At 33.3% G+C, this 27151-nt stretch overlaps 1 protein-coding gene across 10 annotated transcripts in view; it reads left to right on the forward strand.

The window, feature by feature from the left end:
* The window catches only part of SLC4A10 (solute carrier family 4 member 10), a 257846-nt gene that overhangs the window by 145025 nt on the left and 85670 nt on the right, over positions 1–27151 (forward strand). For 4 of the 10 annotated variants that reach the window (XM_084797965.1, XM_084797971.1, XM_084797970.1 and 1 more), the window contains exons 5-10: positions 163–323; positions 6268–6456; positions 15825–15916; positions 16811–16900; positions 21788–21945; positions 24636–24723. In XM_084797965.1, coding sequence (XP_084654091.1) covers positions 163–323; positions 6268–6456; positions 15825–15916; positions 16811–16900; positions 21788–21945; positions 24636–24723 — 778 coding nt within the window. The remainder of the gene's footprint in view (positions 1–162; positions 324–6267; positions 6457–15824; positions 15917–16810; positions 16901–21787; positions 21946–24635; positions 24724–27151) is intronic. The other 6 variants (XM_084797968.1, XM_084797969.1, XM_084797974.1 and 3 more) reach the window with 3 other exon arrangements.

The following is a 27151-nucleotide window of genomic DNA, read 5'->3' on the forward strand; positions in this document are numbered from 1 at the left end:
CACAAACCCATGGAAACAACTATCAATTTGGGGACCTTTCTTCTTATGGCTTTTATTTTTATGATAAGGATTGATTCTGCAGCATCACAGTATAAATACTGTCACAAGTATAAATATACCGTCACAGTATAAATATAGTCACAAGGATATCTATTTGTACAGGTGGTTGAAGTTTGAGGAAGATGTAGAAGATGGAGGAGAAAGGTGGAGTAAGCCCTATGTGGCTACACTTTCATTACACAGCTTGTTTGAGTTGAGAAGCTGTGTCCTGAATGGAACTGTGCTACTGGACATGCACGCCAACACTTTAGAAGAAATTGCAGGTAAGTCTTTTGTTACCTTAGTCTACTTAATTCTGATGAGTTCAACTGATTTTTATTATTTGTTTCCTGACCATGTCGTATATGTGTGAACAATGAGAAAGAAGTCCTCATGATCTGTGTAGGGGAGGAGAAAATAATTTTCTTCTATACCTTCATTAGAAATAAAATTAATTGAATATGAGATAAACCTCATCTCACTTTAAATCATGATATGTAGCAAGAAAATAGCCAAATCTCCTTGAATATTTGTTATTTTCATTAGCATGTGTAGATTCACACACAAAGAAATTCGTGTTAAAGATGTTTCCCTAAGGAGTTTGTTTCTCTGAATTACCTTTAATGTTGATTAATCAGAATAAGTGTTTTACTTGATATATATATATATATATATATATATATATATATATATATATATATATATATATATATATAACGTATTTGTCAAGTTCCCCAGGCTTGCAACAATGACCACAGAACTTACCATTCAGAATTTCATTTCATTTTCTTAAAGTATGTGATTTCTAATCTTTTTCTTAAGAAATTACTGTGATCAGGAAATCTCCAGTAATTTAACTTTCATTTCATAGACTTAATTGCCTATTTTTCTGTCCTTGCTGCTTTTCTTTTGTTCAGCAAAGTAGACTAAGTTAAGATGAGCTGTGTTCAATTAAGTTTTCTACAATTGCATTCTCTAAGTCTATTCTTGCGATGAAAGTAGTTCAGTAGACCCCGATACCCCAAATAGCTTTTTCAGTCTCCTTTCTGCTTTTCTGTATGATTGATTCTGAAGTAGCCCAACTTAAATGTTTGACTTTCAGGGTAGAGCACTTTGTAAAGTACCATTTAGAGCATGACAGTAGTCTAAAGGTAACAGCATACAGAAAAATACAGGTTTTATACATAATTGTATACTTTTGGCTCATTTCCTTTTCAATCATGAATAAAAGAATCATAATGACAGCCTGGCGGTGGTGGCGCACACCTTTATAATCCCAGCACTTGGGAGGCAGAGGCAAGCAGATCGCTGTGAGTTCGAGGCTAGCCTGGTCTTGTGAGTTCCAGGCTAGCCTGGTCTGCAGAGCAAGCTCAGTATAGTTAAGGCTACACAGAGAAACCCTGTCACACACAACAACAACAACAAAGAATCATAATGACAGCTTGACTTAAAAAAAAAGATATTTATGCCAACCTTCATTAAAATATTTTCTTCCTATATCTAATTTTCTTTTATATTTATTCATGTTATGATAATTTATCTTTATTGTATTTAATAAATGGATATGCTTTACATATTTAGGTCTTTTAAACTTTGCGGTTTGTTCCTATGCCTCATTACATTTTATTGTATAGCAATCTTTAAATGTGGGATGGAAGCTATTTTTCCCCTTTTAAAGAATGAAGAATAGAACTAATGTCTTTAAGGTGATATTTGCAGATATGGAAATCGTTTCTTTGAATTAACCTGCAATCATAAAGTTGGTTTTGTTCATGATCATAATGATTTAAAAACTAGTAATCTTTTTTTATCATTCATTATTTCTCTATTTGGGGAAGTTATAAGCTAGGTACACGTGACAATAGCTAGTATCTATTTTCCAAAAGCTATGTTTGTTTGTTCTTAAGGACTCCAGATCCTGTTACTTCAGGAATGTACTAAGTCTGTGGAATTAGTGCTTTCTAGACATTTCTTTGTAGGGGAACAAGACTTAGATATTGTTTTTGAGTGGTGAAATATTTTACATCAGTGTTTTGGGGTTTTTTTTCACATTAGATTTTTGATATGTTCTTAACAGACTCACATAATTCTTTAAAGAGATTTTGTTAGATTTAGTAGCAGAAAATCCCATTTGTATCTGGCAGATCTGTCAAGAATTTCTGGTATAATTAAAGTAGGATTTTCTTTTGGATGAAGTTAATTTAAAACATATCCATTTCCCTGTGTTTCAGGGAACTCAATAAATCCAAACTCTATCCTTCAAAATATTACTTAACCTTTTCAAATCCAAAAATCTCTAGATATAATTTCTTACTATGATTTATTCTGATACAGAGATTAATTATGTTGAAAAGGTTTCCTACTATATTCATATACATTGTAGACAATTTATGGTCTGTGCTAATCTCTTTAAAACTTGGCATTATAAAGATTAAAAATGGAAATATTCTCTTTGAAGTGTGAATACTTTACCCTGATTCTGTCAATGAAAGTTAGAAAGAAATTAAAACCAAGCTAAAGTTAGTATTATGGACAAATGATCAATCGCAGCTCAGAGCTCACTTAAACAATTTTTGTTACTTAACCTTTTCCACTGGAATATAAATTAATAGTTGGCTCTACCGGCTGCAAACTAAAAATCAGGTTCATGCCAAGTGTGAAGGCACATATCTTTAATCCTAGCACGGGTAGTCAGGGCTCTGTGAGTTTGAGGCCACCCTGGCCTACATAGTAAATTCCAGGCCAGCCAGGTATATATACAGCAGCCCTGTCAAAACAAAACAAAGCCATAAATCCTTAGTCTACAAATTTAGTTATTGAAGTGAATATCTACAGTGCTGATAGTGTTGGCAGCCAAGTAGAATTTATCACTTCATCTTCCCCACTTCTTCCTCTTTCTCTTTGAAAGTTAAGGTAATGAGTTTTCAGATTATTTATATAAATTTGAAGAAAGCTGATTTTATACATGGTTTGTAAAAAGTCATGGTTTCTTAGGACTCTTGGCAATCTGATAAGTTGATTATACTAAAGCAATTACCGAATTATGATGAAAAAAAAAGTGATTCTTCAGTTTTTAAGTCTTTTTACACAAGCAATGGTAGGTTTTGTGGAGTGCTTGAAGTTAGACCAATGTGCTTTATCTATCTTTTTCCTTCTTGCTTCTTTTCTTAACAAGATCTTGCCAGGCTCACTATATTAGGCACCATTTCCTGCTGAGATGTGAGGACTTGACTTTGGGGCCAAAGCCATTGTGGTTCATTATTCCTTCCTGCCCCTTTAGTTAGTGCTGATAAGCACTAGTGTGGTGAAGAGAACAGCGGAGGTGATGATGGAATCATATTCTGCCCTTGGTGCTGAAGTCTCACTCTAGTATGCCGTATTCTCAAGCAAAAACATTAGCCATCTTGTTCACCAATGTGGCTAATGAACAAATGAGTATTTTTTAAACTTTTTTTTTACTCTCTCCAATGTATCTACTTGAAAAAAATGTCTTGTCTCTCTGTAAAATAAAGGTGGAAATGAGAGGATCTTGTAGTGTTCAAGTGGCTGTGGTTCAATACAATTTTAGCAATAATTTTATAACATGCAGGTTTTTTATATGACCAATTTTGGTTCTGCTTACCATACTGAACACAGGGTCATAATATCTTATTTCTGGATCTACCTTAAAACTGTGTTATATTAATGTCTTAATAACTTCCTTATGATATCTAGCATTGTATGCAAATTTATAATTTATATACAAGTCGCAGCAAGTTTTTAAAGTAATGTAATATTCAGTTTCTTTATTTTGTTTTAATTCAGACATGTTGTAATTACTGATCTCCAAAGAACTAAAACATAAATTTACATTTAATCTTGTAATGCCATGCGCTTTTCAGAATTGAATGGGACTTTTAATCACAGTGGATAACTTCCAAATACTCTGCACATATATTTGGCAACTCTCAATTTTTCATTTCTTTTCTTTCCATTGTGAACAGAAAGTGTCAGAGCAAACTACACTCCTTGTTTTAAGTGTGGCATATTGCCCAGTCTTGTAGGCCTTTTGTTCTGTGATTTGGGACATTTCACATGACTGAAAATGAAAAAAAAAGGCTTTTACAATGTTAAAGTTGTGTGAAACTCAAACTTCAGTAAACATTAGGTGGTTTTAATGTAGTTCAAGACAGAGTTGGATAGTTGTGGCAGAAACTGGTTCTTATCTGGCTCATGGCAGAAAAAACTTGGCTAGCTAGCTCACTTCTTCTTTTGTCCAAAAAGCTATAGGAATTCCATCTCTACTGACAGTGATTGGTTCATGTCAGTTGGATGTAGAATTTTCTATGCCAGGTGGTAAGAACCATTTATAAAAGGAAGTGACAAAAGCTAATTTATTTCTTACTGGATAAGAACAAGGATATTTTCTTCTTGCTGCTAGCAGCCACCTTACACTCATAAAGCAAATAAGATTGTAACTAAAGTGCACATTTACAAGAGAAAGCATACAGCATTACAGAGAAATGGAACTAGAGCCAGCTTATTTTGATTTTCTCTTCTGCAAGCGAATCAGATGAGTCAGTTTAATTAAGATGAAATTATTGAAAAACTCAATTTGTATCTAGTTGATACTATTATAAGCTATGAATGTATTGCTGCCTTCACAAGTTTCAAACAGATACATATATCTTACTTAGTGTAAATTGAAAAGAAAATCCACTACTGAGAAATTATGGTTGACCTCAATTTGGGAATCAGTGCCTTAAAGGCCTTAGATTATTATTCTGGCTGAAAATATGATATGATAATAGCTACTTCCATGCTTCAAGTAATAATACTGTGCTTATTCACCTTTGCAAGGTTAAATAGCTATAATGGTGTAGAGTGACCCAAGTCCATTTTCCATTGTTCATTTCCATTTTGTACAAAAAGAAAATCCAGTTTTATAAGGGAAAAGTTTGCTAATGTTGATGCCTGCAATGTACTGGATATGGCAGTATCAGGCAAATCATTGGGATATGCTTTACATCATTTGTACTTCCAAAATCAATGAGCATTAACATTTGATGTTCTGCAAGCAGGCTATTATACTGAGGTCCAGTGAGGTGATGTTATTTTATTAAGAAATTTCAAATGCTCTTACCTATCTATTTATTTTATTGAATTATTGATATTCTCTATGACAAATATCAATTGTACCAACTTCAATTTTCTGAAATCTTTCCTTCAGTTTTACAGTCATAGTTCCTTGTTATCAAACACAATCTAAGGGTATTGTTGGAGAAGAGATGAGGTTGTAACAAATGAAATGCTTGTTTACTCTAAAGGCTGTAGCTTTGGCTCCTAGCCTCACTTAGAAGAATCAAAAAAGAATTATTCTCCACTGGAAAGTGATAGGAAAACCACATTTAAGTCAAGCATGTGGCTAGTGTACAACTGTAATTTGAGTTCTTGGGTGGCTGAGAAATTTGTAGTGTAAGTTTGAAGCTAGCCTCGGTTGCAAAAAGAGATTCAGTTTAGTTAGTGTTATTTTCATTTTCTGTTATTGAAAGTTGTAAGTAGTTGATACTGTTATAAACTTTGAGTGCATTGAAGCCTTCACAAATTAGACCTATACCCTGATTAATGGAGTGTGTGTCTGTGTGTGTGTGTGTGTGTGTGTGTCTGTGTGTGTGTGTGTGAGAGAGAGAGACAGAGAGAGAGACAGAGACAGAGAGAGAGAGAGAGAGAGAGAGAGAGAGAGAGAGAGACAGAGAGAGAGACAGAGAGAGAGACAGAGAGAGACAGAGAGAGACAGAGACAGAGACAGAGACAGAGACAGAGAGACAGAGAGACAGAGAGAGACAGAAACAGAGACAGAGAAAGACAGAGAGAGATAGAGAGACAGAGAGAGAGGCAGAGACAGAGACACAGGGAGACTATAATGTAACCATTTTTCAATTACAAGCATATGAATGTTTGAAATTACCTTTGCTATATTACTTCCTATAAGTGTGAATAATGAGTAATATAACTTTTTCTTTACAATTTGGCATATTTGGAAAATGAATAAGTATTTTTAAAATTTGAGTGATTTATATTGAAAATTCACATGGTTCCATGTAGCCATCCTATAAAAGGTAAACTTCTATTTGAAGCATCATACATTGAGATTATCAAAGAAATCTCTTCCTATTTTAATATGAACAACATTCAAGATGTCAATTTTAAACAGAAAAGTTGTGCTCCTTATCTCCTTCCTGTCTTTAGATATGGTCCTTGACCAGCAGGTCAGCTCAGGCCAGCTGAATGAAGATGTACGCCACAGGGTTCATGAAGCACTGATGAAACAGCATCATCACCAGAATCAGAAGAAGCTCACGAACAGGATTCCCATTGTCCGATCTTTTGCTGATATTGGCAAGAAACAATCAGAACCAAATTCCATGGATAAAAATGGTAAGTGATCTTTTATATCTGCTATAGGACCATCAAATATTAAATTGTTTCTAAATATTTAAAACTTTTTATTTGAAATTTTTATTGAAATTAATATCGCTTTAGTAGGATTTGTGAATATATATATATGTTTGTATGCAAAATATACTTTATCTTATTTTCCTCATCAAATTGTAGATATTTTAACAAAGAACTTGCTTCTAGAAAGTCTCATGAAAGAGTAAAATAATCTATCTCTGATTCCAACTTACAGATCCAAACAGCAAAATGTTACACCTTACCAAAGCCTAAGCCTCTTTCTCAGTTGAGAAGAGTAATTCATTGGTGTAACTTGTAGTGGCCTCCTAGTTAAAACAGTAATGATAACCATTTTCGTTTTGCTTTGCTTTGCTTTGATTTTTGTAGAAGAAGCAACGTTTCCTATCTTGGTCATAGTTAACAGATTTCATTACTGGTTATAAAAAGGTGCAGTGTTGCCTAGTGTGGCTCTGCCTGTTTGAAGACTGTGTTTTTCTCTTGAGCACATCTCTCTTTTCATTGCAGTATCTTACTGTGCAAGGAGCCGTCTCACCATCCTCACACAACAGCGTACTTGAGCACTATTATTTTCCAGTAACTATATTTTTTTTTTGTTTTTTCCTTGAATCCATGTAGACTTTCATCATTTACATTAAGGATTTTTTTCAAACTTTCTTCCTTTCATAGTTTCATAAAGAAAAGTGTATCAAGTCTCTTCTTGGTAACCTGCTGTCCTTCCTCTGAGTGCCACCAGGTCTCCCCCTCCAGGGGAGGAAGGACAGCAGGTTACCAAGAAGAGACTTGATACCCTATGAGCATATGCAGGGGGAGGAAATCCCCCTCAGGAACAGTCATAGGGGAGGAGAATAAGGGGAAAATGGGAGGGAGGGAAGAATGGGAGGATACAAGGGATGGGATAACCATTGAGATGTAACAAGAATAAATTAATAAAGGAGAAAAAAAAAAGAAAAGTAAAGTTACCATGAAGATAATATGAATTTGTTAGTCTTCTATCAGCTATAAATGTTTTCAGTTCTAAAAGACAAAATGTAATGACTGAGATGTAGCTCAGGCAGTAGAATGCTTGTCTTATATTCACAGTTCTCCATGTTTTATCTGCAGCACTGAGCAAACTGGACAGCCTGTTACACATTTACAATCCCAGAACTTAAGTAGAGGCTGGAGAGAGTTCAAGGTCAACCTCTGGTACATGAGTGTTTATGATCAGCATAGCAATGAAATACTGATGTAAAAATCAGATAAAAGATGAATATATTTTTTAATGATTTATTAGAAAACCTGATTTACACAAAATTAACTATGATAACATGTATAGGCAGGACAGATTATCTGTATGATTTTCTTCCCTTTACAAAGATTTGAGAAATTCTTAGAAATATATGAAGATATGTTTTCTTTATGTTGTGAGGGAGTTTTCATACTACAGAATCAAACGTACCCAGAAAAAAAACCTTCAATGAATAGTCAATTTTGTTTCAGAGTATCTTAAGGTCATTAAATATATTAAGTCTCAGGGCTTAATGTTGAATAATAATAAATGATATATTTCTAATTGAAAAGTCACTTTTGAAATATTTGCTTTACATTTAGGTTTGTTGCTCTGCTACCCTTTGGTGGTGCTCATGTGTCTGTTGTTGCTTTATGTTTCTATATTGATTCCATGTCTATATAAGAATATATTATATTATATTTGTTACAGACTATAAAGCCAACAAAGGCAGCAGAAATTTTGATTTGTAATTTCTAATAAAGACAGAATTGAAACAGAGATGTTGTTCTTGACTGACTATAAAACATTGATACATAGATGTATGTATATGGATGTCAAGCAAAGTTCAATAAAAGTGTTACATGCATACTATGGCACATATCAACTTATATTAGTAGACTGTACTGACCATCCTGAGGATGTAGAACTCACTTTGAGACAAGTACTATGTTTAAATTAATTCATATTCTAAATTATAATTTCATTTAAGATATACATATTAATATGAAATTGAAGATTTTATGGTGTGAGATATAAGTACAGTAGCTTGTTCTTTAAAAGGAAGCTCAGGAACAGTTTTATTAAAGTTCATGAGAAAAAACCTATGGGCAGACAAGCTGTAAATTCTGTCAGCTGCCCAGAGGTGGTGAAGGGGGAAACCATGCTGTTGAAGTTATTGTTGCTCTTATAACGATCATGTTTATTTGGTTGGCAAAGTTAAAAATATCAATTTAAATATTTAATAATTTTGACAAGAGATTTAAGTTTACTTGATTTTTTAAAAATCTTTCAAAAATATCCCATTTTTTATTTTTTTTCCTTTTTTAAATTAATTTATTCTTGTTACATCTCAATGGTTATCCCATCCCTTGTATCCTCCCATTCTTCGGAGTCCATTTTTTAATTTTCCAAAAATTTTGGGGACTTTTTTGAAAAATAACTTTGTCTCTATTTCATTATTTTTATTGGAAATCAGATAACATATAGACAAAATATGTGTTTATTCAGACAGGTAATGATCTTACATGGTACAATTTCTGTACTTTCACTTCAGATTTTACTGAAAATAATGTTTTGTTGTTGTTGGTTAGTTGGTTGGTTGGTTGGTTGGTTGGTTGATTGGTTGGTTGGTTGGTCTGATTTGGCTTTTCAAGTCATGGTTTTCTCTGTGTAGCCTTGACTGTCCTGGACTTATTTTGTAGACCAGGCTGGCCTTGAGCTCAAAGACATCCTCCTGCCTTTGCCTCCCAAAATGTTGGCATTACAGGCGTATGCCACTGTGCTTGGCTGAGAATAATATTTATATGTAAATGTTCTTATTTTACATTTTAGGAAATAGGAAAGAAGGTGTGAAATTTACTGAATTGACCATTTATTATCCTATGTAGACCTTACTCACTATTGCTGTTTTAAACTTCCATTAAATTTAAAGAGAGAGGACATGATTACAGCTATGAATCACAAGTCTACAATGCAGATGCTTGTAGAGACAAGGTTTGCAGAGAGCACTATTGTTTTATTTGTGAAATAGCTTAGTTTTCTAAAAATTAGGATCTTAAATTTTCTGTTGCCATCTGTACAGTCAGCCTTTATATGCACACACAAATCTTTCCAGGGCATGTCTTAGGGTAATAGAAACTTGGAACCCTTTATAATAAGATTCATATATCCAATTAAGTATTGTTGTGCAGCATCCTGTCAGCAGTGGTTTCTAAGCCTAGGCTTCTCACACCTCCTCATGACTTTGTTTTGCTTCCTCACACACTTTACATAATTATGTGTGCTGAGAAGTCTGAAAATATGTATAGACCTCAGCAATTTAGAAAGAAGTCTCCTACCCATAAATGAAAAAAAGTGTGAAAGACCTTTACTACTAAGGTTCTCAATCTGCTTATGAACTACATCAACTGACAAACTGAAGATAAACAAAGAAATTGGAACTCATAGCATAAATATGGAATTGATGTCCTGTTCCAAAACACAGATCAGAGACTTAATGCTTATAGTGTATAGTTAAAAGGCCTGCATTGGAGTTCTAACATCCCAGAGAGTAAATGTAATATTCTTTTCATTTAAAAAATATTCTTGAGCCAAATATTTTACTCAAAAAATTTGACTTTTCCTCTTTTAATCCTATTAAATTAAAATTAATAGAGGGTTTTCTAAAAGACAATAGAACATGATTTCTTTAAAAGAAGCAAATATAGAGAAACACATTATCTATCTTTGTTTAACGTGTTTTTGCTTTAGGGTCTAAAAATGGAGAAGTCCTCAAAAATGAAGTCATATTTACTTCAATAAGTCTAAAGAGCAATTATACTAAGGCTTCTGCTTCCTTAATCGAGTTGTTCCTTGGTACCATACCTTGGTTGTTCTCTCAAGGGTTAAACATCTCGACTGCATCCCACTGTAGCTCTTCCATGTTCTCTATATTACATTAACAAAATAGCATGCTTTCTTTTCTCTCCTTTTTCCCAGCCCGTCCTTTCTGTTTGTGTTTTATTCTTAGTAATTTATGATAATTTGTCAATCTCACCTTCAAATACACTAATGTATGTATATATGTGTATATGTTACATATATATGTAAATATTTTTGGTATTCTGCACATTACCCTCGGGGTTAAGATTCACGATGCTATGGATTCACCATGCATTCCTAATGCCACCATGCTGTGTTTAACTTTCACTTTTCATTAAGCATCAAAACTGTGAGAATTAAATGACTGATTCTGATGTTTCAATAGAAAGTGACAGTTACATTTGGCAAACAATGGCAAAAAATAATAGAAAATAGTATCTACTTTGACATTAAAACCCTGAAAAGTGTACTGAAATGAAAAATGTCAAGATTATTCTTGAATCTAGAAATACTTTTCAAACACAAGTGTGACCTGCATTAGATGACCAAGAATCCAAAATAAACTAATGCTTATATTTATCACTTAGGTCATGCATTCACATATACATGAAGAGATTTGTACTGCAACTTTATTATAAAATGATGTTAATTTCCTGATGCATGTGTTTTGGCCATTCTTGGTACTCCCGGTCTCCATAGGGTAGGGTATTTTCATTCCCTTCCATTGCTATTAATTCCTAACTTTTTGCCTTCTGCTTCCACGCATTTTTCTGCCTGGTTAGAATACTTTGCAGTTGTTGCTTTTACTTAGAGTCTGAAGAGTTACCGAGCTTCTGCTAATATGCCCTACCTTGCTGTTCACAGTCTTAAGTGAGGTACATTTAGCCCTAGGATGGGATATGTGTTGAGTATTCTGATCTGGGTAGATTGTAGCCCTTTCAGCAAGCAGTACAACCATATGATTTATTAATGATGTTTCTTTATGGTTTTTAAACTTGTTTTACTGCCTTAAAATCACTTTTATTATAATGCAATACCTTTATTTGCAGATTCATGGTGTCATTACATGTTTAGAAATTCATTTACTTTTTAAAATATTGTGTTATCATAAATAATATAATATGTAATGTTTATTCCTTATAATGATCTATTTTCAAGGAAAAAGCTAGAATATTACTTCTTAGTATTGCCTGAGAGGAAGCACATTAAGGGACTCCTATATTTGAAAAATGTAAATATTCCTCTACTGTTAAAGGAGAATTAAATATGCTAATTTTTAATATAACTTAACAGACACAGTTGATGTGTCTGTTTAGAGGCTGTATTGTCATTGAGTCACAGAAATTGACTACATTTTACGAAAAAAAAACTATTCCTAAGATAACATGTTTAAACTTTTAATTTCTTCTTTAAAACTAATTATTTTCAGGCATATGAATTTTCAACAATTAATTGCATGTATACTCCTTCTGTTTTTAAAGCTTATCTCACTTAATCATAATTTTCTAAATATTTATCTCTCTCCATGTTTTCTATTTCCATAAATAAATGTATTGTTGCACATGTATGTAACTTTGTCATTCATCTCTATATTTCTTCATTTTGCTCTGTCTTGTGTCTGTCTCTAACAGGCTCATCTCATCTCTGTACCTCCCTCATCTCCTACCCTTTGGGTATCTAAATGCGTTGAAGGTTCTGAGGTAGTGTAAACCAGCTTGGCAGCTTGTACTCTAGGATAATAGTACTGGACTTCCATGTCTTCATCCCAGTTTCCTTCTACTATATATGACTTATACTGGATTAACCAGTAGCAAATAATGGTATATGTAGGTAACAAATTATCTAATGATTTGAATTAGACCTGATAAAAATTTTGAAACTACCATTTTTTAATCACTCATGAACACAGTTTACATATAGGAAAAATATATGTAAAGACTCAAATATAGTTAAAAAACAAAAACAAAACAGGTGCTAACATAAGTGCTAACCACTCTACACTTTAATTCATATATAATGAAACAAATTATTTTTTATTGAAATAAAGAACTATATGTTTATCAGGTAAGTGAAGTAAGAGTGTAAATAAAGTAAACTTTAATGTCAACTAGTAAGTATGTTGGATTTCTCAATATTTACATTAAAAAGTTATAGGTATCAGTTTATTAATAACATCTTTTCATCATGTTTTGAATAATTTAAATGAAATATAATAATATTAGTGAGTTAAATGTTTCTTCATTATATTTTCATGCTTTATAGGCTGTGTCCGATGGTGTAGGAAGAGTACTCCATTGGTCAGAGGTCTAGGGGAGGTGAATAGGCCAGAAGAGGGAGGGATTACATAAAATTTTAATCTGAGCAATAATCAATGCAGAGGGGTGAGGGAATTGGAAAGAAATAGATAACAATATTTGTTTGCAAGCATCATGTCAAATTAGAAAAGTTATCACCAACTAATAGTATTTCAAAGTTTCTGAATATGTGAAAATTTATTTCTAACTTTTGACTGTTTTTCCCATGGAGAGGAAATTATTTTTGCAAACTCTTTTATATTATAACTCTATTATATTATAAAATAGTCACTGTGCCTCAAAATTGTCACTTAATGAATGACATTTTTCATAATAAAAACCACAATTGTATTAGAAGTGTCCTTCCCTACATTTGTGCATTCATTTTATGTGACAGTGTTTGAGTTCATGGGATACCATTGGACTCTAAACCCGTCATCTTCTGGAAAGTGGAGATACTTGAATGAAATAAGTTTTTAAGCAAGAAGTTATCATGGACAGCAAATTATGAAAGTTATTCTATTGTCTAAGTCAGCTAGTAGTTCTATTAAATATTACAATGCATGAATTTTATCCTCGTGTATATAACGAAAATATAAGCTTTAATTGAAGTATTATAATTTTTAAATGACATAAGCCAACCTTTTAAATTTAATTCTTTAACTATACCTAGAGATTTTCAGTATCCTGCAAAGTTGTCAAAACTGCATTGTATTATTGTATTTTAATAATTTAATGAATAGTTTTAGAAGTAATACTAGATTTTTAAATGCTGTTTAAACTTTGAAGGACTTTGGATGTGATAAATATATTTATGTATGATCCTGAAGTATAGAAGATACATATACTTGGGGTTTCCATACCTGTATCAGAGGATTGTTGTGTTATACATATAGTATAGTATATACATATAGTATACATATTCTGTACTATTGTATACATCCTTTCCACTCTGTACTGCAGTATATATTCTCTACACAAGTCTGTCCTCTGGAAATACCAAGGCTCTTACTGTCATCTAGTGTGTTTCCTACTTGATATTTGGAATAAGGTTATTATTAATATCATTAACATGTTCAGAAAAAATAGTTCCTAATTATTGGCTTTATAAGGTAATATTTTATACTTTAAAACATAGAACAATAAATCTTCAAATATATTTATTACAGCTATCACACAATAGCAACATATTAGTGATCACAACTACTTACAAAATAAAATATAAGTGCCAGCACTTAAATATAGTTCATAACATGAATATAGCTTATGAAATATTGTTTCTGAAAATAAGAATGAAAACAAAAACCAGATCTTTCCAATTGTAAATTCTACCATATTTTCTATCTGATTCAGTCTCATCAAAATTGATTTTGCATTAGGTTGACTCTTTTTGTATGTGTTTTCATACAGCATTATGCAGATGATATTCCTTGTAGTTTCTGACTACATGGCACAAATTATTATAAGAAAATATACATATATGTTTATTTAATTTTTTGTAACTTGAGCCTTACCACTTAACTTTACAGAACATTTAATAAATTTAGGTTTAAATATATCTAATGTTCCAACTCATGAAAATATGGAGAAATGTTGTGAAACTGGTGATTGAAGACATCTGTTAGTAGCACAAATGCATTATGTAAAAGGCTTTTTAAAAATAACTTATTATTTTGAGAATGGTAAATTGAACGGCTGCTGCAGAACAGTTCAGTTCTAGCTGTGCATTGCAGGTAGAGATGGGAGAAGGAAACGTTTGTCTGACTTCCTCTGAAGAATATCCATTAATTATGTACTCAAAAAATTAGGGTGTGTCCGTCGTGAATTTGCTTTTAAAAAGTCATTGTATTTTACATTGTACATTCACGAAATATATTATTTTTATGTGTTTTATGGAAACAGAAAAATATTTAAATTCTAGAAGCATATTAAATCTATTACATTCTAACAAAGTAATTTTAATCCAGAAAGTGTTATCTGTTAACAGATGATCTCTGATGGTTGGACTTACTGGTCTAAGCAGTAAAATCATATTAAATATGTAAAATAAATAATTTTATTTTTAATGTTTGTTGATCACCAAAAAATTGAAAAAAAAATTTATCTGTAACTATTTGAGGTCGATAGTGAAGTTCAGAATTGGCAGTGATGGGGAAGAATGAGAATAAAGATGAATTCTGAATAAAACTGAGATTTCAGCGTGTAGAGAAGAAAGTTATGCAGAGAGACTTTTCCCCACGTCTGAGATCAATGAAAGTAAAAGAGAGATTTGAAGACACTGAGTGAAAACGCAAATGTGGTTAAGGCTCCAAAGTTGCATTCTCATTACCCATTTCACCATGAAAGTAACAAGTGAACATGGGCTGAAGGTAGGCAGGGGAAACTGAGCCATTTCATTATCATTTAATTGCTAACTATGGGCAGATTTCAGATGGGTTGTGCTTACGAAGACTGTGATATAGCAGATGATAGAACTTAATGTTTTCTGGTCATTGCTGCATCCCCAGCTCTGCTGTCCTGCTAACCAGCCTTACCCTTCATGCGAGGCGGGGAGAACTATAACGCAATTCTACTTTCAATAGTATTCATGGAAAACCAACACAGCTCTTGCTTTGTGATCTTTTCTTATGTAGCAGATGAGTAGCAGAGCTTATGCAACTAAATAGCCACAGGCACAAAGTCACATGTGTTTCTAATAAGCTCCACATCTAAATTTTGTTGCTAAAGAATATAGTGATCTGGATATTTAAATGTAATAGGAAAAATATGCCGAGAACTTACTAATATTCATCCTTTTTTATATTGTCAAATATTCTTCAGTCACAGCTTGAAACATGTCTTTTTAAATTCATGCAGTTAGTTTTGATTGATATTTAGAAACAAATGAACTACAGGTTATGGTTAAATTTCACTAAATTTAGTAGTCTTTCTTTTCTTCAAATAGATGAACCTTTGGTGTTTTAAAATGATAATTGGCTTAAATGTTCTTGGTTGATTTCTCCCATTTCTATCTGTAACTGATAATCTTTATATTGATAAAGTTCCATTTAATTGAATGTTTATGCTTACATCATAAGCTTAGAAAAATTTTAGTGAGTTTGGTTAAATTGAAGTTCATATTTCACCCAATATGCCTAGATCTGTGTAAGTAACTGTTTGTACTCTGTAATAACAATCTCTTTTAGCAGGTCAGGTTGTTTCTCCTCAGTCCGCTCCAGCCTGTGCTGACAATAAGAACGATGTTAGCAGGGAAAGCAGCACTGTTGACTTCAGCAAGGTAAGCCTGGCTTTCTCCAAATCACTGGTAGAAACTAGCTACCTGTTAACACACACATTTGCATGCCTTTATTTTATTGCTTAGCTGAAGCTTGAAATTATAATGGGTGTCAGACCCCAGTCCACATGCAGGGATTTGCTTATTTGAGAAAACAACTGTGCCCATTTTATGAATCGTCTTTTGGATTGAGTCACGTGGTTTGACACTTGCAGTAAAAAAAGCCAAATGAACTTCATAGGGACTTTAATCTGTTGTGTAAAAATATTTGCTAGATTTTCCCCCTCAAAATAATCTTCCCATTATTTGTAGAAAAACAAGCTATATGATAAATATACCATTACTGTCTTTGGGGGAAGTCAATGAAGGAAATCCTAGAAAGCAAAATAGCAGAAGTTGGAATAAAAACATGCCTAAGAGCTGATTATGTTGACAGCTGCTTCCAGTTGGATATGATCTAAATGAAATAATTTATATCAAGAAAATAATAAGTTAGCAAAAACTGAAGGGGGTTTATTTAATACATTCCTGACTTTGTTTATGTGCTACAGTAGCTGTGGCAAAGTAGCAGTTGAACAGAGAAGTTTCAATATTTGTTATAAAATAAGAATATTGAACAATTTTATCTGAGTGGCTGAAACAGAGGTAGTATTTTGATAAGGTCCTTAGCACTAGCAATAGTGGGAGGAAGTGGGAATGGTCTTCGATCTGAGGAAGTAATCTAAATCAAAGTTCTGAAAAGATTTGTTGTAATCAGCTCCTTGGACCTGTTTTAGCATCCCTGTGATAATATTTTCATGAGCTAGGCCGAGTTATGTGCATGCTTTCCCTCTGGTGCCTGGCAGAGTCTTGTGGGAGCATGATGTACCAGCTTAAGTCTGTTAATTATGCGTGCAGGGACTGGGAGGCCAACAAAAGGGGCATACTAGTCCATGTGGGCTGAAACAAAGGCATGAAAAAGGACCTCCACATCAGCAAGAGAGAGAGGTGAGGGTGCTTGGGCTCTATTTCTACAGTAGTTCAAAGCTCATTTCACTGTATGGAGGCATGTAATTCAAATATTAAACCAGCTTACATGTATTCCATCTGCCACTATAAGAATTATATTTTTAAAGCATTACATCATCATTCATCTGCAAGTTATAATAAAACTGTCACAAACTGCCATACATTTAATTTCTGCTCTTTTTAATTCAAAACAATATCTAAAAGTGATGACATAAAAATTGGCTAATTTATAACAATGGAATAGTTGACATTTTTTAAAAGCAGTGATTTTTAAACTATGTAGATTATTCTTTAAATAAATTACTTTTAAACTTAAAATACCTTATACACCGAATGTAATATTTCCAAGTTATTTTGAGGGTTTTGATGACCTATCTTCATGGCCTTCAAAAGTGATTGATCACCATTAAGGAGAAACGAACATTGCCAATTAAGACAATAGTCTCATCTCCAGGCCCCTAATAATTAGAACTACAGAAAGGTGATAAATAGTTTTTCTGTCTTTTCTTTCCTTCATCATTGTGTTTTTGTTTAACAGAGGTTTGGGCCAGCCATTGGCATCCCTCTGTCTTTTGTTCATAGCAGTGCTCATTGGAAAAACCATACCTTTTGAGAAAGCGCATGCGATCTTGAATGCTGTACCTAGCACCTATCTGTTACTGCTTCTGGAGAAGCTGAGTTGCACCCTTATCATTACCTAAAATAAGTACAATACATGCTACTGTTGTGAAGACCTAAGTATATTACAGCCTGTTAGAGAACTCAGCATCTAGCTACTCAATAAAAAGTGTCTACTGTATTAAGAGTGGGAATGGTAATGTCAAAATAAATTCCGGAACCGGTTTAATGTGCTGGTCTCCCCTGTGTTGTTGTACCTTTAACGATGCTTAAGATAGATCTTTTGAAGGATTCTGTAAGAGTCCAAATAGTTTAAGTCTTCAGTTTTAGAGTAACAAGATAAAAGGGAAAACACTCCTAGTTTTATAACCTGGTGGAGCAGAGAATTAGAGTTTGGAACGAGTTGTTGTGGTCCATTTCTATGGAAACAATTCTTAGTGCCAGATTTTGAAAGTATCCAAGTTAAGATGTTTTTAACCTAATGATTTTAGTTTGGTGGTGGATTTGCTAAAATTAAGGTAATCTCCACATTACTGTGTCTGTTTTAATATTTTAAATCTTGTTAAACAGACCCTGTCTCAATCAAAAATTGAGATATTAAAAAATGCCCTTTTATGTTATATAACTTCATCTTACGTTCTACCAACCTTCAGCCTACATAGTCTCTATGTGGTTAGGTCCATCATCTTCCTCAACTAAATAACTAATAACATAGTTTATTTCATCAGATTATGGCTCTTGCCATTATACCTTCAAAAAATACTATAAACCTCTTTGGTTTTTTTGTTTGTTTGTTTTTTGTTTTTTTTTTAACACAGTAGGAATGGCTACTTTATGCCAGTGATTCCTTTATTTCAAATGGTCTTAAGGAAGTGTTCCATAATTACTCACCTAACAAGAACCTCCTTTTCCCTTCCTGCTGTGCATAAAGCATATTAGGATCAGAAACCTTAGTCGTATTATCTAGAACTAAAGAACTTAAAAATGCCACCTGCTCTAGATCACAGTGTCAGAACCATTTGCCTAGAGAGAACCTCTCTTCATTGCCATGCTTTCATTAGTAGCTTTAGGACTTGAGCTTTCTCTTTAAATTTCTATCTCCTTTTCTTTCAGCTCAAAGTGTGTGCCTTAGGCAGGCGGTTCCAGCTCCACTGTGGTCTTCTCTCTCATCTTGCCTAGAGATAAACTATTTTCATCAACAGTTTAAGTCCCAAATACATAGATTCAAGCATCTTTCCCTTCTTTGCATAACAGCAGGGCCCACAGAGCCTAGACATACGGTATAAACTCAGAACTCCCCTGATGTAGCTTGACTCCATCAAGGTTCTTTTCCAAGCACTAGAAACTTCCAGGATTGCTCTATATTCATTTCACATGCTTGCATCCACTAGAGTATTGCTTAGAAATGGCTTATAACCTAGACCCTCAAGTACTCTTTTTAGGTAGCTATCAATTTATACAAGACTAAATCTATGGTTCTTAAATGTAATCTGTTGTTTTAATAAGAGGTAGAGATATTGCCAAATAGGATTCTTTATGAATTGTGAGCTAATATAAGTATAAAATATAGGGCTATTCTAGGTATAATTTAATCTGAAATGTAAATATGATTAATGTATTATATCTACCACTTTCCAAAATATCCACTTAGTTCAAGAATAATATAATATAGTGAATGCAGTACAATGATTGGCCCCAGATACATATGAGTATAATTTGTTATATTTAAAATGAAAAGATAAATTTGCTTATCTTGAAGTCAGGTTCTCTATAGCTTTTCCAAGGCAGTAGATATCAATTATATATTTGGTTTAATGTAATTTAAAATTATATATGCATTTTTATAAGTTAATATCTTTAATACACTATCCAATCCTTGATCCAACTGAATTTCAGTTTGAAGCAGTTAATTCTATATTTGCCCTTACTCTGAGGTACAGACTTTAACAGAAAAGACTTTGATATTTTTGAACAATAAATGAATTTGAACAGTCTTCTAGTGGAATTTATACTTCAAGCATTATCAATAAATTTCATATTAATAATAAATTATATGATTTTATTTTAAGTAATTTATTACATCTCTGTGTGTGTGCATGTGTGTGTGTATGAGTGTGTGTGTGTATGTGGGTTGTGTGTGCATGTGTATATGAGTGAGGGGGTTGTGTGTACATGTGTGTATGAGTGTGTGGGGGTGTGTGTGTGCATAAGCATTATATGTTACACTGTGTATTTAAAGATTAGAAGCTGCCCTCGTAAACTGCCTGTAATTCTGGTGCCCAGGACCAGATACAGGGGATCTCTGAAGCAAGCTGAGCAAGTAGACTAAAAGAATCAGGGAGCTCTTGCTTCACTGTATCTGGTGGAGAAAGTTAGAGATCTGACATTAACTTCTGGTATTCACACACATGCATACACATACATGGGAACACTCACACACATGTAAACATACACATTTACCCCACAAATGCACAGTCACAACAACAACAAAATCCTAACACATATCGTATATAGAAAATTTAGTATCCTTTTTCTAAAATCTTTTGCATTATGGTAAAAGTGTAAACGTTAATAACTTAAGCATTTTAAATATTACAATAAAAGCGATGAATGGGCCTTGCCTACATATAAAAGAAGTGTTAGATTCTAAAAAAGCAAAATACATGGCATATATTATTCATAATACATACTCAACTTATACACTTATATTGGGAGGTACATTTGTAAAGTAAAAATGATGGCACTTGTAACTTATAATGTTTATGAAATATTCTTTCTATATATATATTTTTGGTTTCATAAATGTTCTTTTTTAAGATATAAATATGACTACACTATTGATGGAGTGATATACGTTTTTAGTTGCGATATTCTCCATTTGCTTTATATATATATATATATATATTATTAAACAAAAATTACTTATCTGAATTCTCTATACAAAATTCAAATAAAGCATATAAAGTAAAAAATAAAATAAAATAAATTTACGCGAAATGGTATCTAGAGCTGGCCACATGCTAAGCAAATGCTCTACTATTGCAGCTATATAAACTGCTATTGTTTAATTATTTAATGAAAATAGCTGCATACACTTCTTTATTATTTTAACAGCCATATCTTATATATACTTTATTGCATATTTTTAAGGGGTATACTAAAGCTGTAATTTTAGAAACATTTTAAACATAGTATTAAACAGTAGCTATTCATTTTATAGGACATTCTTAAATTTCTTTTATTATTGAGATTTTAGTATAATTGTATCTTTTTTCCCCTTTCCTTTTCTTCTCCCTCTAGGCCTTCCTTTATACTTTTCATATATCTGTCTTTCAAATTCAATTTCATGTCTTTTTCATTAATTGTTTTTAAGTGCATATATGTGTATAAATACATATATATTCTTCAACATAACCTTCATTGTCTGCATAATGTGACTCATTTCCATAAGAGCTACATAAAAATATTTTGTTAATTTAAAACCTTTTGAAATACCATCTTCTAATTTTTAAGCCTTCAAAATATTGTCTGTTCTAAAAACATCCTCTTACCCTTATTGATACATGGCAGAGCTCTCTTTGTGCCTCTATATCTCGGTCTCTCTTTCTTCCCTCTCTTGGTTATTTCCACTTTGATCTTTGATCCTGATTTCATTAGCATAAGTGCATAAAACCAATTACGAGGGCAGATAAATTCCTAGTCCCCTAAAAACAACATTCCATAAAAAGCAACTCAAATGAGTTAGACACAAGAAAAAGGCTTTGCAAATTTTACTTTAAAGTCACTGCTTCAATTTCACTGAAGTCCCATGCATAAAAATGATATGTATTTAAAGAGGATTCTACATACATTTTCAGACATCACTCTTTACTCTTAGCATTTCCTCTTTTTAGTCATCCTTTTTTGTTTTATTTTCATTCATTTAAATCACCAACATTTGATAGTACAAATTCAACTATGAATCTACAGTAATTCCAAATGCTAATACTTATAACCTATTTTTCTCTATTCTCAGTTATATGGTGAATAACAAACTGAAGAATTTATCAGGCCAACTATACAATATGAAGAACATAGTAAAAGTAGAATAAAAACAAAAGTTGAAGCTGTCTTATACCATAAGAATATATTTACTTAAGTACCCAGATGTTGAATATTAGTTGAAATGTATAAAATTCATCTATTATAAAGCATTCCATTCATTGACATAATTTACTATGATTAAATATTTACTTGTGATGCTCTCAGGTTGATCTGCATTTTATGAAAAAGATCCCACCAGGTGCTGAGGCTTCAAACATCTTGGTGGGAGAATTGGAGTTCCTGGACAGAACTGTGGTTGCCTTTGTCAGGCTGTCTCCCGCTGTCCTGCTCCAAGGACTGGCTGAGGTTCCGATCCCAAGCAGGTACAAGATTCAAACATTTTTCATATTTATGGAATAAGTTATTTTGGGAAATAGTGATGTTTTAATACAATTTTCTAAAAGATGAATGTATTATCCATAAACCTGAGGTTTCTAGCTTATAAATATGGGGAAGTGCTGTAAAACATTGCCTGCCCTTTCCTTCCCCTCCTGAAATTTTGTACTTCATTTTAAGTATGCTCCTCATCTGTAGAATCTAGGTCTATTTTACAGGTTTAGTTTTTTAAAGGTTATAATGAACTATGTGTTTAAGGAGGATATTATATTTGTGTAGACCCAAGAGGATCATAATGTCTAGGGCTCAGCTTATTTTTATTAGGTCTTAATATGTTGAGTGGTCCGGTTGGGATCAAGTGTTCCATGTTCCAGCCTAGGACAGTTGGTCTTTCACTCTCAGGGGTTGAAGAATAGTTGGTAGTCATACAATGGAAGAGGTTGATTCTGGTCAAAAAGTCAATTTGTTTATCTACACTTCTTTTCTACTTAGTTATGCATTGAAACTAATAGATAAAGGCAATATAAACTGAATTCTATTATTATTGATTTCTATTTTTTTAAATATAATGGTGCTTGTGGGTGGAATTGTGAGAAAACGAAACAACAAGGAGAATTTTGACATTAGCGTGTTCATGTTTGAGTCTCACTGCTTTATCTAGGAATCTTCTTTCCTTCTCTCCTCCTACTCTTTAACCTGATTCTTACGCACACTTGGCTTTGTCTAACCACATCAGAGCCTGTCTTAACTAGGGAAGTCAGTAGAGCTGAAAGCACAGCTGCCGTGCCAAGTGGGTTTAGAGGATATTTTTTCTCCTGTGAACCTTTGACTATAACTCAAAACACAGCACATATCTCTCCACTGTTTGGTTACAGATGAGCTATTCAAGAAACAGGGAACATAGCAGAAACAAGAGAAGCTGCACTCTGTAAGAATCTTGTTGACCAGAGTGGCATTCCGGTGTAGCACCTGTCTGCCTTGGTCTGGGTGAGAAACCTAGTTGCTATTAAGGTTACAGAGCAATTTTTATTTATCCCACTTTAAAGAGATATGCATGTTTATATACATACCACCTCATAGTTTAAAATGGAAGGTAAACTGAGTGTATTAAAATAAAATATAATTGTGTGAAGAAAGCTATATTTTCCTACACGTAAACCACAGCCTGGGATTCCATGGTTCCACCAGATTTACTAATTGTAGAAATACTGTAGCAGTTTAAAATTCACATTCAGTTGGATATTCACATTTTATCAGTGAGGAAGGTATACGGAGGCCTATGAGTAAGTGGGGCCTGTTTATGATAATAATAGTTCCTGTATTTCACAAAAATAAAAGAAAAGTCCCAGGCATAGATTACATTCGTAATAAGGTTACATACTTACACTTGAAAAGCCTCAGGCTTAGGTGACCCCATTCATGCTGACATAACAAAGTATGTGTAGAGACAATGAAGAAAAATTGGGGCCATTAAAGAGCCACTGTGTAGGAAGAGATTCAAAAGAATGGGATATTTATTTAGGAAAGGTGAAAAATGAAAGCAGATTAGACAAATAAAATAAAGAAAACCATCTGTGAACCCCAATTATCCTTTCTTAGGAGGAAAAAGGGCAAGCAATGATTATAAAGACAAAATACAATAGATATGTCAGAAAATATTTTTTTATGGTTTTATAAATAGCACATGCAGTAAAAACTTTAAAAATAGCAAGGTTCTCACAGGTTAGAAGTTTTCTCAGAAGTATTATACTTGATAAAGCTTCTGCCACATTCAACTATTCTTGTTTTTTATATCACACACATGCATGCACACACACCACACACATACACAAATGCACACACACCACACATATGCACAAAGTCATATACACACCACACACAAACACACATGCTCATACACACACCACACACATGCATGCACACACATGCACACACACAGAAAAACAGTGCATGTTGATTTGGGTTCAATTATAACTGATAGAAAGTTAATGTTGTGTATAACTTCTAAGATTGTCTAATACATGTTTTATATAAAACATACAGAGTTTCTAAGACTTACAGCTAAACATCGAATTATACTAACCACAGACTATACCCAACAGAGTTATCCTTAAACAATATAAGCTATTTAGCAAATGAATACCACAGAATACTTGTGCAAAATACATGGCACTCTAATTTTCACACCTTTTTCTTTTCTTCTTCCTAGCTAATTTTTAAGTCCTAACAGTTTTTATGTTCAATAAAAATGTGTGCACAGTGACTGGATGTTAATAATATGTTCTCTCTTCATGGATAATACTATATTGCCTCTCTTCCTCTTGGATAGTCTTTATTTTACATACTAATGAACTTTTCTGCTTCCTAATCAGTACTTAATTTTCCCACCATCCTTTTCTAAGGCCTTACAACCTTTAAAATGCCTGGTCACAAATGCATAGGCTATATAGACAGCTAAGTGTAGCAACTCAACGGTTAAAAACAACCCAGCCTTCTCAATGTTCATTCTCATCACTTCTTATATGGACATTTCAATTGTAAAACATTTCAAGTCGTAGTAAGATGTAAAAAAAGTTTCCTATCAAAATCCTCATTTTGATTAATTCCTTTAGATGAGGAATTCTGTTCTAAGAAAGTGTTACATTTCTATCTTGAATTTTTTTCTTCTTAATTACAGATTTCTGTTCATTCTTCTGGGACCCCTGGGAAAGGGTCAACAGTACCATGAGATTGGCAGATCAATTGCAACCTTAATGACTGATGAGGTATTTATTCATGTTCCTAAGAAATATTTCCATCATAAGATATAAAAACAATTTGGAGGTCTGTTTCATGACAGTTTTCTGGGAATCAGATTTCGCTGTGTTGAATTCCATTTTCCCAAATTTCCATTACCAACTTTACTTGAGAAAAATTTATTCAAAAGGATAAATTAAAGCCATGAATAATACTTTTGAGTGCTAACATGATCATAAAAACTGTTAAACATTTATAATATATTCGTTTTTCCCACATTGTACATATGCCAACATTATAAGTACTACTTTTTATGTTACTAGCACTGTAATTTGTTTGGGGAATGATTACTTTGCTGTCTAAATAAAATATAGAGGTTAAGATATCTAGAATATATGACACCAAAAAGCTGGGCAAACTCTGCAAGCCGTCTATAATTGCCTGATATATATACAGATGATCCTAACTTTGTGGTCTTTACATTAGTTGAGACAGATTTTAGGTGGTTGCTCATTATACAAATACATTTCTTAGAAAAGAAAAAAGCTATGAATATATATATATAAATATATATATATATGATTATAAAAGTCTTTCATTAACTTCTCATAGAGATGTAAGTCTCAAAAATGTCAGATCTTAAAAATCAGTACCCGTGATTACCTCAATAAGTGGATGAGTAAACAAGATGTGAACAGGAACAACAATAGAAATGCTAACACAAAAGAAAGTAATCTGGAGTGAGGGTCTATTTCTTAACACACAACTAGAGACAGCTAAGAGAGAGAGAGAGAAGAGAGAGAGAGAGAGAGAGAGAGAGAGAGAGAGAGAGAGAAGAGAGAGAGACTTCCTCAGTGCCAACCTTGGCTATCCAATACCAAATTGTCAACCATTAAAATATACTTGAAAGCAACACTAAAAAAACTCATTAGATTATATTAATATATTTATTCACTTATATACATGTAACAAAATAATCTTTTAAAAGAGGCTGTGAGTTTGAGAGGAAGCATGTGGAAGGAGGTGGAAGGAGAAGATGGAGGGGTTTTAATTTGTTGAAGTATTGATTGGATGTGACGTACATATCAACACTGCACCAATGGTAGATAAAAACATAGAGAAAGGGGTCCTCAGAGATGTTCATTGGCTAAAAGCATTTGCTGCTCTTCCAGAGGACCGGGGTTCAATTCCCAGCACCCACATGGCAGCTTAAGACTGTCTGTAACTCCAGTCCAGGAGATCCAACACACAGACATCTGTTCAGGCGAAACAGCAGTGCACATGAAATGAAATAAATGAATTATATTTAAAAATATGGACAAAACCTTTTTCTTTCACTGCCCAATAGTTGAAAGACAGAGTGACATAGAAGTTAAGTATACATTACATGAAAATAAATGCTACATAAGAAATCACAAGAGCAGTGAAGGGAGATAGAGGTGGCGTGAGGAGTTTTTTAACGTTAAAGAGAGGGTTTTCTTTTTCTGATCCAATAATAAACAAGGACAAGGGTTTGGATATGGGAATATTCCTAGAACACTTGGGACATTTAGGGAAAATAAGACTTAGCAGGAATGAGGCCAGAGAGGTAATAAGCCAAATGTACTGGATATTGGTATATTATCACGAAAGAACTTAGGCTGCCTGGGGAAGCACTTGGAAGAGTCTGAGTAGGAAACTGAACTCGTCAGTCCTCCCTAACTCATCCATGACTCCTCATTTCACATCCACATTCAATCCATACATAACCTTTCAACTCAGACAATCTATCCCAAACCCTACCATGTTTCACTTTCTACACGGTGTTTTTCCATTGTCTAGCTTTTGCTGTTATGACAAGACCCCACCATTGCATCAGTCTGTTATACAAACTATCTTTCTGTTTTTGCTTTGTTTCATTTTGCTAGCAACACAATGGTTAGAGAAAACCCTCTTCAGCTCAAACCCCTCAGACGGCCTCCTATCTCATTCAGAGTCAAAGTGTTTACAAAGGACTACAGAGTTTTTCTCTCTACCTTCTCCTCAGCTATCATTTCCTGCCATTCTCCCTCTAACCTACATCCCAGGAATTTGCTTCCGTGCTGCTCCACACTTGCAGATCCTTTAGCCTGGAAAGTTGTTGTTTCTGATGCTATAAGGGTTGGATCCATAAGATCTTTGCTTTAAAAAAAAAACCACCAGAGCTTCTTTAATTACTGTGTTAAAAAGCAGCATCACTTCGCTTTCATGACATCTTCTCTATAGTGTTTTCCACTGTGCACCAAATGTATACTTGCTTACATTCTTCATCTCCCCCATCCCCCTAGAATATAAGCTGCACTAAGGTGTGGATTTATTGGTTTTGTTCTTTCCCATACCCTCACCACATGTAAACAGTTTGGCATATATTTATTGAAGGGATGTTCAGAGCTTGTTTTAACAGGTAAAATAGACATTAAACAACTATTTATGTAATTA

The sequence above is a fragment of the Acomys minous genome (genome assembly GCF_964271855.1).
Source record: "Acomys minous genome assembly, chromosome: 10".
In the NCBI taxonomy this organism is placed as follows: Eukaryota; Metazoa; Chordata; class Mammalia; order Rodentia; family Muridae; genus Acomys; species Acomys minous.